This window comes from Malus domestica, chromosome 01 (assembly GCF_042453785.1).
Source record: "Malus domestica chromosome 01, GDT2T_hap1".
Taxonomy (NCBI): Eukaryota; Viridiplantae; Streptophyta; class Magnoliopsida; order Rosales; family Rosaceae; genus Malus; species Malus domestica.
Genome location: NC_091661.1, coordinates 14,658,118 through 14,674,674, shown reverse-complemented (window position 1 = coordinate 14,674,674; position 16,557 = coordinate 14,658,118). Strand labels below are relative to the sequence as shown.

Here is a 16,557-nt window from a genome sequence, read left to right as displayed (position 1 = left end):
AATCTAATACTCTTGACCACATTGTTTGGTATGATAGTTTATTTACTCATGTCTACTATCCAATATGAATCGTTTGCTTATATGATTTCCTTGAATGTGATTTGGAACGCATTCCCTAATCTCATTCATACTCTGGCCAGAGATTCCAAATCATATCATAGAGTATTCTCCCTCAACTGTTTGAAGGTTAGAGATCCCTTGTTGCGCATTCACTTGTCTCCATAGCTAAGTGGCTTAACCCCAACGATGCCGTGGACACCCCGAGGGGGTGACTTTGACATAATCAAAGATCAAGGACTTAACCACAAGACAACTGTGATGCCTCAGGTCAAAGGACTACTTTGCATTATCCCAACCATGAGTTCTTATGTGACATGGAATATGAGAACTCTTCGTTGATCACGTTCAGTGTATTCATTCTCTATTGAGCACCTACGTACTTGTCTTGATGTCACACACACCAATGACTCGAGACTAATCACTCTCCTTGAGAGAAGACATAGTACGTACTGATCTTAACGGACTGTCAACGCCCAATTGGCAATCCTATGATCAGGAACGTTTAGGATGTGTCTACGAAAGAATGGTCTCATGAATCTAACTTCATTAGATTACATTCTCCCAATCACATATTCCTTGGACTTTATCGTTTAAGCATATAACATTTATATGAGACGGCTCAAACAATAATGTATGCCCTTTATATGTAAAACTAGATTAGTTTAACATGTGAAATGTCCGTAAAGTATCATCACATGATTGGCTTTAGGGCACATTTCCAACAAATGCCTCATTGGCTTATCATGAAGCCTAAGAATTTTCCAGAACCTACGCCGAAGGCACATTTGTTGGGGTTCAACCTTATTCGATACCTCTTCAGAATGGTGAAAGTTTCAGATAGGTTGGTGATGTGTTGGTCAGCATGTTTGCTCTTGACTAGCATATCATCAACTTAAACTTCCATGCTCTTCCCAATCTGTTCGGCAAACATTGAATTGACCAGTCTCTGATAAGTTGCTCCTGCATTCTTTAGGCCGAAAGACATGACTTTATAGCAATATAGTCCCCTGTCAGTAGTGAAGGTTGTGTGTTCTTGGTCCGGAGGGTTCATGAGGATTTGGTTGTATCCTGAGTAAGCATCCATGAAGCTCAAAAGTTCACACCTTGCCGTAGAGTCTATAAGTCTATCTATGAGAGGAAGAGGAAAGCTATCATTCGGGCATCCTTTGTTTAGGTCAGTGTAATCGACACACATTCTCCACAAGACCTTTTGGAGCAGGAGACTTTCCTTGGTCGGATTCTTCTTAACAAGGACAACATTTGCTACCCACGTTGGATAATTGACTTCACGGACAAAGCCTATGCCTTTGAGTTTTTCAACTTCTGCCTTCATTGCCTCGTACCATACAGCGCCATAAGATCTTTGCTTCTGTCTCACTAGCTTGGTCTTGGGGTCAATACTTAAGCGATGCAGATGATATCGGGAGAGATGCCTGGCATGTCCTCGTATGACCAAGCGAAGACCTCAATGTTCTTTTGCAAAAAAGAGATCAATGTCAACCGAATTGGTGGTGACAAAGTGGTGCCAATCTTCACCATGCGATCCAGATAATCTTTTGAGATAGAGACCTTCTCCAACTCTTTAGCGGGTTGTGCTTGCTGGGTGAAAGAGTCATCTCGAGGATCGTCGGGTTGACTGTTGCCATCGTGAATATCCAAGTTGGCTTCGTCTGGGCTGGTCTTTGTGACTTGGTCATGTATATAAAAAGTTTCCTTGGGCACAGACAGGTGCTATTGCTTGACCGAAGTGTTGTAACATGATCGTGCACTAAGTTGATCTCCTTTGATGTAACCATTGCCATAGGGGGTTGGAAATTTCATCAACAACATATGTGTGGATACATGGCCTTGAGATCATTGATGCTTGTGCGTCCAAAGATGACATTGTATGTCGTTGGGCAATCAACCACCAGGAAGTTAGTGGTAATGGTAGCTGTGTAAGGGTTTGTACCAATGGTGAAAGGTAAGTGTATGCTCTCCAAAGGTTGCACGATATCATCGGAGAAGCTTATCAAAGGGGAAATCGAGCTATCGAGCAAGTGTTCAGCTACATTAAGTGCCCTGAAAGCTTTAGCAAACATGATATTGACCGAAGCCCCCGTGTCTACCAGGATTCGTCGTACTTCAAAGTTGGCTATGTGAGCTTCCACAATCAGTGGGTCGTTGTGAAGGTAGATGATACCTCTTTCTTCCTCAGGGTAGAAACATATTGGATCCCAGTTAGGCTTTTGATACTTACCTCCCCTGATGTCTCCCATGTGAAACACTTGGTGGCCAGACCTTAAAGCTCGTTCACTATTTTTCATGGCCCTGTTGGAAGATTTAGATATGGGTATGCCACCACTTATGGAATATATCACACTCACCTGGCGTTGGTTACAGTTACCCCTTGGAGGGTGAAGGAGGAATTAATCAATTTTTCCTTCACGTGCCGAAGCTTTAATATGATCACCAATGATGATACACTTCTCGCCGTCATGGCCATTATGCTCATGGTAGTAGCAAAACGTGCCCGTGTTCTTCGTGGGCTTGTAATCCGGGCGCCTTGGCTTTGGCTTTGGTATCAGATGTGCTATGCTGGGGTAAATGGCCACGCATGTGGTGTTCAAAGGTATGTATGCCTCATATCTCGGGGTAGGGGCTGTCCTGACACGTGCTTGACCCACTGTGTTAATGCCTGGGGTCGGGGATTATCTTGGCAATACCCTTAGTTATCGTGGTAGTGTCCTTTACTCCTTTTACTAAAATGAGACTGGTGAGGATGGAAATCTTTCCTTTTGCACTGAGATTGATATGTCTGTTGACTTGGCAAAGTATTAAGTTAGGCAAAGGGAGGCACCACTGCCGTTTGGAATGTCGAGGTCTTCTCATTTGGTTGAATCTAGCTTCCACTCCCTACTTGCTGATAAGAGGTGGCTGTGGGGGGTTTCCCCTGATATGTCCTTGCCTCGGCGGAGGCATGGTTGTAAGCCTGTGCCATCACCTTAGAGTAAGTCTTCCAAGTGTTGGTATTGATCATGTACTTGAAGAAACAATCACGTAGTCCTGCCATGAAGGCCTTGAAGGCGGTCTTGTCATCTGTCTCAGCACATCGAGAATATTCATAGCTGAAACGACCGGAATACTCTCGTAGTGACTCTTCCGGCTTCTGGCGAATAGTGTACAAGTCATCTGCAGAATGCAAGTGATCGGTCTGGAAGATGTGTTGAGAGACAAACAGTTTCCTTAGTTCCTCAAATGAGTCTACCGTCTTAGGTGGAAGAAGGTAATACCAGTTTAGAGCTCTACCAGAAAGGGTGGAGGGGAAGAGAAGACATCGTTCTTCGTCAGTGTTCATTCGATATGTCATGGTGGACTCAAAGAGGTTAAGGTGTTCAATTGGGTCCTCCCTTCCAGTATAGAGTTGTAAACCAAGCTTTTGTTTTGTCTTCGCTTGAAGGGGGTGTCGAGGATCCTCCTTGTAAGAGGGTCAGGCCTAGGTTGGTTCCAATCAGGTATCTCAACTTGTCGTTCGGCCTTCAACTTATTTACTTCCTTAAGAAGCTGTAGGACAAGGGGGTCCTGAGTGGAATCATGTACCACTGGAGTTTTCTTTCGTAAATCTCCATATCCTCTTGGAAGTATGAAGGTTTGATCAAGAGCATGTGATTTTTCCCTGGACTCGCCGTACTGACTTCCAAGGTATGTCTGTCGGAACATCTCTAAGTCCCCTATACCTTCGTGTTTCTCTAGGACTTGTTGCCCCTTTCCCAAATTGGTAACCGGCCTAGGACATGGGAGGGGACCGAGTCTTTCAGAGACCTTTGGGTCATTGATCTTTGAGCATATGTGGAGGGGATTCTCTCGACGTTGCTTTAGGAAGTCTCAACAGTCACGATAAACGGCTTTCGATCCTTCCAACCCTTCTGCAAGGAGGTGTCTTCCTCCACTTCTTCTGCTTCGGGTCGAAACAGCTGGGTTAAGAGAAGTCTCATGTTGATCAATGTTTTGATGATTAGCTCGCTCCTCATCAGGGATACCCATGTCGAAGGAAGGTGACCCTCCGTGTTGGGGGGCACCCAGATGATGGTTGATGTCCACAGGGGCAACGAGCTCACGTGTTTGAGTACACCTAGTTTCGTGGAGCGTCTCAAAGAGCTTCTCATACTGCTCCTGGAGGACCTCATTCTTCATTGCTATCTTGTTGTTCTGAGCTTCTAGCTCATCGACTTTAGCTTGAAGAGCAACCCTCTTTCCTTCCTTCTTTCGTTGCTTCGCACTAGGTGCAAGAGGAGTGTCATTCTGTGTGCTGTGGCTTCCTTCGCTCCCCATGTTAGAAAGGGATGCCTGGTCAAAAGAGAGTGTACGAATAGTGGAAACCACCTTAACAAAGCTGAAGAGAGTGGGAATACGTGTCGTTCCCACAGACGTCGCCAAATGTTGATGCATAAAATCAGTGAGGACTTTGGTATAACATAAAGTGTTAAGTTTGTGACCTTCGCTAGATTGCTCCGGTCACTAGTGTGGATAAGTATGTAAATGATAGAGACAGGGAAGCAAACACAAGATGTACGTGGTTTACCCAGATTGGCCACGTCCATGGAGTAGATGAGTTCTCATTAATTGTGAAGGGTTTACACAAGTACATAGGTTCAAGCTCTCATTTAGTGAGTATTAGTGAATGATTTAGTACAAATGACATTATGAAATATTGTGAGAGAATGATCTCTATTTATAGAAGAGAGTTTCTAGCTTTGTTTTGACATTGACACGTGTCGTGTTGTGATTGGCTTCTGATGTTGACACGTGTCGCGCTATGATTGGCTTCTGATGTCGACACGTGTCGCGCTGTGATTGGCCTCCTGGTTGGAAGGAAACTCTTCTAGGTCCTTGACGGTATAACGTTGACCGGTGCTCAATAGTTTTGGGATTGGTCAAGTATGGTACAAACACATGGTATGCATTGTGATATATTGTTGAGACATAGCAATTTATGTGATAAATGTTCGAGTATAGTGAAATTGTGAACTACGAATGGCTTGATCCCTATTAAGGGTACGTAGGCAGTCTAACGAGGAGGTTAGATGCAGCCATAAAGTATACAAATAATCACTATGCAAATCGAGGCTCAAGAGTGCTTGGTACATATTCTGAAGAATGGGTATGTTAGATATACTTATGATTCTTTGCAAGTGCATAGTCTGAACAAAAGAAATCCACAGTAGACTTACCTTGTAAGGCAAGATTATGAGTTGATATTACCCTTCGAAAAATAGAGGATGAAGGATGACCCAAGCACTTGTGCCCAATTTTAACAGGAGCTTTAATACTGAGTAAAGTTGTATGTGAAGAATGATAAGAGTTGCTGGAACTTTGAACAGGATAGAAGCTATCTCTAACCGGTCCCCATAAAAGCATCTTCCCCGAAATACGATCCTTGACAATGGATCCATAAAGGTCAAGTGTCAATGAACAATTATTATCCTTAAGGAACTGATAAGAAGATAAGAGATTATGCTTCATGTGAGGAACATGTAAAACATTTCTCAATTGAAAAGACGTATAAGGAGTGTTCAGGGAAGATGAACCAACATGAAGAATGGACAAACCTTTACCATCTCCAATATACACTTTATCTTCACCAGTGTAAGGAGTAGGAGAGGTAATGTTGGCAACATCATTGGTGATGTGAGAGGTTGCACCTGAATCAATTAACCAAGGCTAAGATGATTTTGCATAATGTTATGCACACATGGCAGCGAGTTTAACTGGAGGAATACGACCACAGATGTTTGGATTCATACGATCAAAACAGTCAATTGCCTCATGACTGGTAGAACCACAGATTTGACAACGAACTTTGAAGTGAGAGGAGCCTTGATTGGTGCGAGAGCCTTGATAACCTCGATTGCCACAGTTGTTACTGAATGAACCACGATTGCCTCGATTACCTCGATTAGAAAAGAAATGTCCCCTAGTGTTTTTGCCACGATTGGAGTTGAACCGAGATGCAGAATGAGGAGGTTGATTCTAAGCAACAAATGCATATGGAGTAGGGAGTAAATGAGGCTGAGATTGCACCGAGAAGGCCTGGAAGGGTTCAGTGATAGGGGATGAACTAACAATTTTGCGTCTGGCCATAGACAATTCTTTTGTAAGTAGGAGACCATGAAGTTCATCAAGAGAGGTAGAGGACAATCGAAGCATGATAGAGTCTATGAAGGACTCAAATTCATCAGCCAAGCCATGTAGTGTGGCTGCGATAAGATCTCGATTGGACACATAAGCATCAGCAGCTTGCAAGGAATCTGCAATTTCCTTGATTTCTTGAAGATATTCAGAGATGGAATGAGAACATTTCTGAACCGATTGAAGGCACAATCGCAATTGATGAACATGAGCATCTGAAATTCCACCGAATCGCTATTCAAGTTTCACCCAAAGCTCTTGAGAGGATGAAACCCCAATCGTGAAATGGATGATCTTTTCAGAAAGTGTTGAATTTAACCAGATCAAAAGATTTTGATCTTTCTCATACCATTCCTCAAAAGCAGGATTGATGCTATGATCAGGCAAGAATGGCGATGGACAGACTTCAGTGCCATCAATTATGCCAAGAAACTTGTAGAGCCTGAAGATTGGGCCAAACAGTGCATGCCATGGCAGATAGTTAGATCTTTTCAGCTTAATCGGCACAATGCTACCGATGTTGTGAATCGTAAGAGATGTGTAAGAATTGAGAGGACTTGGATTGCAAGAAGAATTAGGTTTTGGATCAAAAGGGAGACGATCGGAGAAGACGATCCAGTCAGTGGCGAAGTAGATTGAGCAGCCATAACTTGCAGAAATCAAGATACAAGAGAGATCGGAGAAGAAAATCGAAGAATCAAAGGAGAAAAAGAACAAGAATCGATCGATCGGTGCGACGAGTGGAAGGAAGGATCGAAGCTATTAAGCAGAATGACGAGATGCCATAAAGAAACAGAAAACTTCCTCTGTAAGTTTTCTTATTGCATTGACTGAATAATGAATTACACAGTGTGTTGGTATATATAGCCTTTTGGCTATTTACATAGATACCCCTAACTACCCTAACTAATTACAACAGTAACCACAACTAATTACATTTAGTTTTAACAGTAACTGGAATGGATGACTTGTCATTCTCCCTAATACATGTGGCGTGCGCTTATTAGAATTTTAGTATGAACCGTTATCATGTCCATCAAGCCAATTAGTTCGATGATACTTTGACAAAAAAAATAAATTAGTTCGATCATACGTATCTTTTCTGTGTGGACTTGATGGGTAAATATATCAGAATTTGCTTCCACAATTGTAATATTGTTTGGGGGCTGATTTTCACACATTATATTTAGTCTCTCACACGTCCCTTATTATGTCTGGCTATCAGATTAAATAAATCAAACAAAAACAAAGAATTGAGGGATCAAAAGGTTTTGAGGCTTTGAGACTCGAATTGGTAGATTGCTACTTGATTGGTGGTGGATGACTAAGTTTCACTTGGTTTTGGCATAATGCCCTTTTGTCTTATAATTTATGACTCTTTATCGTTGAAGGCAAACCTTCGTTATTTTGTTTTTCCCTTTAGAAAAAGAAAAATATGTTTGATTTTTAATGCTTTTTATGGGACGTTAACCTAGAATTTTAAATTTATAGATCAAGGGGAAAGTAAGGTGGTTCAGGACGGGATCCCGAACCGAAAAGCATAAACTGAGTCCCGAACCGACCTCTTTCGGGACGAGATTCTAAAAATCGAAACCGAACCGAAACAAATAAGAGAGGAAAAAGCCTAATATCATTACTTTTTGTTTTTGTAATCACAAAACCGAAACTAGTGAGAGAGGAAATCCTACTGCATTCGTTTCTTTTGTTATTTTCAAGTTCTTGGAGAAGAAATACATGGTTCATACAAGCACCCTTGAAACAGGATGGAGGCAACTGATACATTTTAACTCCTTTTATTTCTTTCGGCCCACCCGATACATTTCATCTCTAAACAGCACCGAAAATGATTTGAAGAAGACCAAGTAAACGTTTTTAATTCCGTGTAACTCACACAGAAGCTGTGGCTAATAGGCCATTGTGCCTGAGCAGTGGTTCTGGTGAAGGTTCACGACCTCGGAACTCCACGAAAACCTGGACAACAAACAATCATAACATTAACAAAGGAACTTGGGGTGGGACTAGACCACATAACGCTTTTCCAGCAAACAAATTGCGGAATAAGAATAAAAGGCAACAACGAAAAGGTAATGCCATAATAAATAGATTGTCTAACCTCCAGTGGCGCTTTCCCGCCTCCAAGAGCAAGGATGGTTTCTCGGAACTTGTTCCCAGTCTCTTTAACAGCCTGTTGCAACATTAAAAATCACTACTGATATATGAATGTGGGGGTCAAGTATGCAGAGTTTAACATGCTTGATGAATTTGAATTAGTGACTAATGACAAGATAATCCAACAGTCACCGATATGCATTAAAATTGCTCCAATAACAAGCCTTCTGAAAACTCCTAGCCCTTATGGCAGTTTTGGTATGAAGCAGAAACATAATATCATATTCGATAAGATACAGCAAGCATCAGACAAGTGCATGGTTTTGTGCAACTTTCAATACTGTTGGGAGAACATGTGACCGTACAACATTTAAGGATGATGACTATTAACAAAAATCTCCGACCAAGTTATGTGTTACTTCCCTCTCAATCTAGTCCAAGCGTCCAACTCAAACTTGTTACCAGATGCCAATAAAAAAACTTCGTATCTCTTCATGTAACTTAGTTTTGTTTGGCAATGATCAAGTCCAGAATCACATTTGGGTGTTCAAGCATGCCTAGCATGACCTTGACAGGAGGCGGTAAATAGAAATCAACTGGGAGCTACATGGAGGTGATACATAAACAATTCAAGAATAATTACTCTCTATTGCTCCGATCTTATGCACAGGTATTTCAAACTTACCTTGCTGTTATCCAATCCCGCATCCTCAAATGCAGAGAAAGCATCGGCAGACAACACCTCAGCCCACTGACAAATAGTGTGAGTTTCATCAGCACACAAAAAAGATCCTTAGGGAAAGTAAAATCAGCATAAGGTGCAAAGCTGTTTTTTGTTTTTTTTTTTTTTTTTTCTTTCAGAAAGTTGAATGTAGGTTATCATAAAAGAAAGAATGAGAAATACCTTGTAACTGTAGTACCCAGCTGCATATCCACCTGACATTCATAGAACATAAATATATAGATAAATATATACCATCATATGAAGTTAAAAATGGAACACTTCTGAGAAGTTGAAAGTTAGATAGTAAAAGCAAACCTGCAAATATGTGGCTGAAACCACAAAGGAACCTGTCTTCTGGAAGTGGAGGGATCACTTGTGTTCGTTCACTAACCCTGCAATCAACATCACATATGGATTCTGCTCCACCAGGTACATAATCTGTGTGCAGCTTCAGATCTACACTTGCAAATCTTATCTGCAATTGGCAAAGACAAAATGTGTCATGTATATGAATACCGATGATATACAGGAAATTATTACAATAAAGAAAATGGTGAAAATCATGTACATATTAAAATAGAATAAAGAATACAGAAATTTAATGTGTTATAGTGTTTCTATTAGGCATTCTCTTATTTCACCAAGGGGTCTAAATTTTTATTCCGTTGGTTTTTCTTTGTATTTATCAGTTCAGATTTCTCTCCAAATTTTTTTCTTACTTTTGCACGTAAATTGTATGATTGTATCTCAATAAACGCTTCATCTCTTTGATTCTCTATTTGGTTTGGCCAAAGTCTACATATGCATTTCACGTTAAAACATTTTTTTACACCCTTGGAACATTCACCCCACTTAGTGGGAAAAGGCTTTCTTGTTGTTGTACCCTTGGAACATTCTATAGTCATAATAGATTGCACAAAAATGTCAGATTCAAAATTTGACAAGACGTTTCTAATAAATCCTTAAAGATGCCAGAATGGCTTACACCACCAGAGTTTAACACCATACTAAAAGACAAATCCTTCAGAGAGAGCACACGATAGTGTACTTCTGTAGCACAATGACAGATAATTTTGATAATATTTGAAAAGCAAGACAAAACCCAACAAAGAATCCAGTTTTGCATCCCCGAAGAAAGTAAATTAGTAAAATGAAGTAATATTCAAATCAATAGTACAAAAAGATATAAAGCAATATAAAATGAAGACAAAATGTCAAGAAAAAGTAACATCAGATATTGAACAGACCTGCCGAAGGCTCAGGGAGCCTGCACGGAAAGTCCTAGCTGCCAGAAGCTTCAAATATGTCTCTTCTGGAAGAGTCTCCCCAGTTTCATAATGTTTTGCAATGCTCATTAAAGTATCCCTACAGCCCCAAATACAAGAAATAAATCACTAATACAATGACAAATAAAATCATGGGAACTGCCACTTGATACTGCATGGAAGGAAATGAGCTCCAAGTTTTGGGGCATGTAAAATCTTAACAAGGTACTAGCAGCTGCATCCTGCAGGCCATTTACCCATAAAAGCTAGTATTGAGATACAAAGTATAAATAGAATCTTTGCAAAGTGGTTCAGAACTCCCCAGTATATAAAGTTTGCTAAATCATAGCTCGCATATTTGACACAATCAGTATATAGGTCAGTAATTTGAGAAATAAAGGTCAAGTTGAGTGATGATAAAGCAAATTACATATTTGAATACCTAATCCCTTTCCTCCTCCTCTCTCCCTTCTTTGACACAATCAGTATAAAGGTCTTTGATTTCAGAAATAAAATCTAAATTGAGATGCATAATCGTTCAAAGGAATTTAGCATACAAGATTACCTATGGTAGCACCAATTTTCCATGAACTGAGAGGGTAATTCCACAGCATCCCATTCTATTCCCCGAATACCAGCAACTAGACCCTCATCCTGCTTAGTCAGCATATGCTGAAGTGCATGACCAAATTCATGGAAGACAGTCTCTACCTGCAAATGGATCGGTAGTCCATAACTTTGAAATACAAAATTGCGGCATCCACTGCCCAATCCAAAATTTCCCAGAATTTCTTCCCAGAATGAAATTAAAGCCTTCTTACTAAGCTGTTGATATTATCGACATAAAAACACACACACTGATATACCACAAGAATAATTACTCACAATGTTTAATAAAGAGTTTAGTGATTTAAAAAAAAATTATCCCAGTAGAAGTTGTTCGCAATAGCACAAGCCTAGGCTGGGTAATACTCATTGGACCAAAGCCAGTCACAGCATCAATACTAAAAGTGTGAAAATATTATAAATAACCTGCTTGGCACTCATTCATACTGAATCAGAATTTCTAAAGTCCCTCCATCCACTAAATGGATGGATCCTAACGAATGCATTTCAGTCTGATGTGACATCCGGAATGTACTATTCAGATTTCTGACACACTTCCTCATACAAAATATGATGGGCCTTAAAAACAGGACCACTCCAATTCCATTCATGCTCGACCAAACACATTTTTTCTTCCATGTCCCCTGACCCGTTATTTTCGCTCCCCCTACTAATTAAACATAGTCTTTCTGTTACTCTAGCTTTTTGGTCATGACCAGTAAGCTGAAAATGAATGTAATTTAATTTACCTCACGGAAGGTCATAAGGCTGGGCTTGTTTCCCACTGGTGGTGATTGATTGCACACCATGTGTGCCACAGGTAACCTCGCAGAGGTACCATCACGTGACAAGACATGACTCCTAGCAAGAACTTCATCCATCCATGCACCTCCCCGTTTCTCAGATGGACGAGTGTATGGATCAAAATAGAAGTATGCAATGGGACTCCCAGAAGAATCTTTGATGCGATAGAATGTAACATCATTATTCCAAACCTGAAAAACATGTGTGTATCAGTATGTACATATATATATATATATGTATATATACGAGTAGGGGACACAAATTCATAGCTTCGTCAATGAACCAAAATAGAGCACAAATGAAGCAACTGAAATGTTACCGGCGCTAGACCATCAGCCGGCTCAATATCAATTCCAAAAAGCATGTTTGCTAGTCTAAATAGGCCATCCATGACCTTGGGCAAGGAGAAATATGGACGCAATTCTTCCTGTATACAGAAATTGAAAACAAGAAAGCAAGAGTTAGAAAATCCTTTGCAATTATGTTTCACTAGTATTCCATACCATAAGTTATCACACAAAAGTGATACAAGATTTAATGAAGTAAATGAGAGTAGCAGATCCTAATTACACCATTTCTTGTTACACATGCAATTCCAAACCAGTTAAGATTACAAGTTGAGTACAACAGACACACACACACAGAGAGAGAAAGAGAGAGAACCTCATTGATGTCAAATTTTGACTCACGAAGCCTCTCACTCCAAAAGCTGGTGTCCCAGTGATTCAAATCATCAGCTTCAGGAGCATCTTGACTCTTGGAAAAATTCTTAAGATCTTCCATATCTACAAGAATCAATAAATAAATAAAAAAACGTCAGTTAACATTCTAATGTGAACGACTTCTGTTAAACATAGTTTCATTAAATTATATCCATTTTCCTCCTTCTTTGCTATCAGAAATAGCTAAGACACCTTGAGAAACCAAGGAACATAGAAGAAAGAAACTTCTTTTCTAGAAATCAACATTGGAAACTTTAAGTCAAAAAGAAAAATTTTGAATACCAGAAAGGGTGAATAGTAAATCCATTTTAAGAATGACAAGCTCTTGTATGTATTGAGATCACTGTTAAAAATAATAGAAATAACCTCCCATGCAGTATGCCAATAATGTACCTTGAACTGCAGCATCCCATGAAGCACTTCGAAGCTTTTCTAGGAGCTCCTCTGCTTTTTCAACAGTAGCCATTTTGGTTGCCATGCTTACCTGATACACTATATCTCAGCAACCCTATCATAATAAAGTTTCAAACCAAATATAACAAAATGAATTGGCGTACCTCAGCATAGTTATTGTAATTCAGAAGTTTCGCTTTTTCCAACCTAAGTTTCAAAATCGAGTCAATGATAGCAGTATTATCCAAATCTCCACTGGATGCACGAGCTACATAAGCACGGTATATTTCCTCACGCAAAGCCCGGTTTCGAGCATGTTGCATGACAGAGAGGAAACTTGGGCCGTCCAATGTAATAATCCAAGGCCCATTCTCAGCATTTGCATTTTCATGCCCCTGATGAGATATACACAGATTAGAAATGTAACAGATGATAAAAAGACAGCTAAATAACAAATACTAAGATCCATCGTCCGGGTAAGAATTGGCTTACCTTTGACACCGCTGTTTGTGCAGCCATTCCCAGAGCAGTGGCTGGCAATCCTTCAATTTCATTCTTATCAGTAATTAACTTTTCAAACTTCTTTGTTGCATCCAAAACATTGTCTGAAAATTTTTGAGACAGTCTTTCTAGTTCCTGCACTTAGAGATGCCAAACTGAAGTAACAGTGAAACCCAACTATAAAGAGAATATCATCCCCAAAATCTATTTGTCAGAAGAAAACTTATCTAATACAGCAAGCCCAACTAATGTCTCCAACCCACTCATCCCCCGGTAAAAAAAATATAAGAAGAAAGAGAGAATTGTTAATATGCAGTGCTCATACAAGGCTACATGAGACTGTTACCGAGAAATAATGCAGCATAAATTAGCATGCCATTGTAGCTGAAGCAACTCATATGATGATGATAATACTGAGTTATCGTAAATGGTACCAGGCCTTCTTCGCAAAACAAAAATATCAGCAACTCAGGATGATGGTCAAAAAGACTTCTACAGTACTTGCTTAACAATTGTATTGAAAATTACCTGTTCAATTTTGTTGAATTCATCTCTTTTGTCATCCTCAAGAGAAACACCACTCAAAACTGCCTCCTTTATTTGGGCTGCACAGGCACAATTAAAAGGGAAAAGACAAATGTCAGACAAGATAAGCACAGAACAACAATTTCAAGGTAAAAGAAAAACTAAAATTTATGAGGATATTGGTTTAGCAGGATACTTAGAAGTTACTTTTGTTCCTTAATGATTTGACAATTATAAATCTTGGATATCCTATCAAGAATTTACAAACATGCATTAAGGTAATAACATGCTTTGCACACGGCTCCCAGTCCAGTTCCCAGTTGAAGCACAAAATGCAAGCCATATTTTTTTCAAGTGTAAAATAAAGCAAGGAACAGAGGTATATGTGTTGTTCATCAAATATGACAACTACTCCAGAATAACAAGGTTGCGAACAAAATGACTTGTGCAGATTCCACTATACATGGTACGATATTATTCGAATACTCACCTTCAACTATACGTTTGCGAGCATCACTCAATGTCTGCCAATCAGGAGATTCTCGAATAGCTTTAAATGCATTGTAAATTGGTTTACTCTGCCTCAACCTAAGCTCAAACTTAACTTTCTCCGGCTGCAAGACACCACAAAAACCAAAACCCGAAGAAATAATCAGAACACAAAAATTTCATTCATTAAGACCCTAAGTAATAGTAGAACTTTCACAGTCAAATCAATATCATCTAACATGGCCCCTTTGAAATAAACCCAGCAATTCGAGATTCGAAGGCGTAAAATGGAACTACAAGAAATAGACAACACACAGAAACAAAATCTAACAAACCAAAAATACAGACCTGGACTTCTTCAATAGCAGAACGTAGCTCGGAGGAGTCCTTAACAGCCTTGAGGTGGTTGACTAATCCCCAAACCACAGATAATCGGTCAAAGATCTTCTCTAGCGGCACGACCAGCTTCGTCCACGTGGGCTCCACCGTGCGCTCTAATTCCTCCAAATCACCCTCCTTTAAACCCCACCATGAAAGCCATCAAATCAAAACCCAGAAAACCCCATAACCCAAATCCTCAAAAATCACAAAAACAAACGAAAACACGATGAACCCAGAAATCAAAACACATCAAATAATCAAACGACATGAAATACGATGAAAAGATTGAAATTTTCCAATAACGGAAGAGAAATATTACGAGCTTCTTCAAGAGGGCGCGAATCCCAGGGCGGACGTGCTGGGCGTCGATGACGTCGAAGGGAGGGAAATCAAAGTCTTGGAGGAGGGGGTTGGCTGCGAGAGCTTCGTCTGCGGCGGCGGAGGCGGCCATGGCTGTGGCAGAGAGGGAGGAGCAAGAGCGAGTGGAGAGTGACGATGGAATGGTGGGAGTGGTGGGTTTGTGGGGAGTAGCGAGGCAGAAGGAGAATGAGGGAGACCAGAGGGGGCAAGGATGAGATTTGGGGAAACGTTTGGGGGCAAAGTGGGGAAAAGGAGGAGGGCGTTTAAGGATAGGGTGGACTGAGCGAGAGAGGATGACGCGAGTTGCCATGAGCACGTTGAGTACAAGAAGAGAAGCCAATAAGACTCTGTTGCGTAAGATAATATGCTTCATGCTGTTTTTCCTGTTACCTCTTTCTTTGTCATGACAAACAATCTCTTTGTTTCTCTCTCAGGTTCTATAATGAGTGGGTATTGAATATGGACTATGGTGTATGGATATGATTGTTTTTTATTATTGTGATAAAACGTCATCTGCATCATTATGCACTTTTCTCTATACAATTTTTTGTTTTGTGATAACTATTTGGAGTGTTAATAACAAATCATTTAAAAAAATTTACGCCTAGAAGTATCGGATTTAAAATTATGAAACTTATAAAGTCTCTTATGTGGGTCTTCCAGCTTAGTTTGAGTGAGTGATGTTTAAATATAAGAATCCAACATGGGGAATTTGATTCATATTACACTATCGGCACACTAGTGTGAGTTTAGTAGGGGTAAGCTTTATATATTAAATATATTACCCGTCTACTTTTTCTTTTGTGTATTTTGTGATGGGTAGTGCTATCACAACCATTTTTACTTTTCATACATCTTTCTTAATTTGTGGTCGTCGGATCAAATGAATTGAAGAATATCAATAACAAAAAGTTAACAAAAGTGAGTGAAAGATAAAAATGAGTGTGTGAATAACACTATCGTTTTGTAATTAGTTACCTTTCACTCTCGTCATTTATTGTATAGGAATCACACTCGTGAGTTCCAATACATTGAAAGAATCACTCTCGTATCACTTTCTAGTCCACTTGGATTTCTTTACTGGTATCACTCAACTTTCCAGCTATTGTGGAAGCCCTTAGGCTCTTAGCTAACCTCTTAAGAATGAATATACTTAAATGCCACTTCAGGACGATGCCAGAAATGTTTTTGGGGTGGGTTATAACTGTAAGCTACACAACCTATCAAAAAGCCTCCGAATATTGTTTTCCACATATGCAACTAGAATATATACAGACAAATATGTTTGGACATAAATAAAAAGATGTTATTGACACTCCAAAAACACATTGTGCACTTCAAACTTTCTCAATTTTATAAGAAAAATTCAATTGTGAGGAGTGCACAATAAGTTTTTTAGAGTGGCAATAACAACACCTATATAAAATTGTTTTGAATAAAACTTGACAAT

At 39.8% G+C, this 16,557-nt stretch overlaps 1 protein-coding gene across 2 annotated transcripts; it reads right to left on the bottom strand.

Moving 5' to 3' along the window:
* Positions 1–7,898: 7,898 nt before the first annotated feature.
* Positions 7,899–15,570, bottom strand: LOC103446974 (probable cytosolic oligopeptidase A). Of its 2 annotated transcripts, none has more exons than XR_011577562.1 (17): positions 15,067–15,549; positions 14,715–14,882; positions 14,368–14,491; positions 13,881–13,957; positions 13,344–13,487; positions 13,016–13,246; positions 12,852–12,942; positions 12,400–12,521; positions 12,056–12,163; positions 11,682–11,927; positions 10,892–11,037; positions 10,309–10,426; positions 9,377–9,536; positions 9,242–9,273; positions 9,023–9,088; positions 8,342–8,904; positions 7,899–8,199 (listed from the first exon to the last, which is right to left on the bottom strand). XR_011577562.1 is itself a non-coding variant. In XM_008386170.4 (17 exons), the coding sequence occupies exons 1-17, from the start codon at positions 15,478–15,480 to the stop codon at positions 8,116–8,118; spliced, it is 2,403 nt and encodes an 800-aa protein (XP_008384392.2). In that variant the 5' UTR covers positions 15,481–15,570; the 3' UTR covers positions 7,899–8,115. The 2 variants fall into 2 exon arrangements, 1 of the variants encoding a protein (XP_008384392.2); XM_008386170.4 differs by having other exon boundaries at positions 8,342–8,413; positions 15,067–15,570.
* Positions 15,571–16,557: the final 987 nt, after the last annotated feature.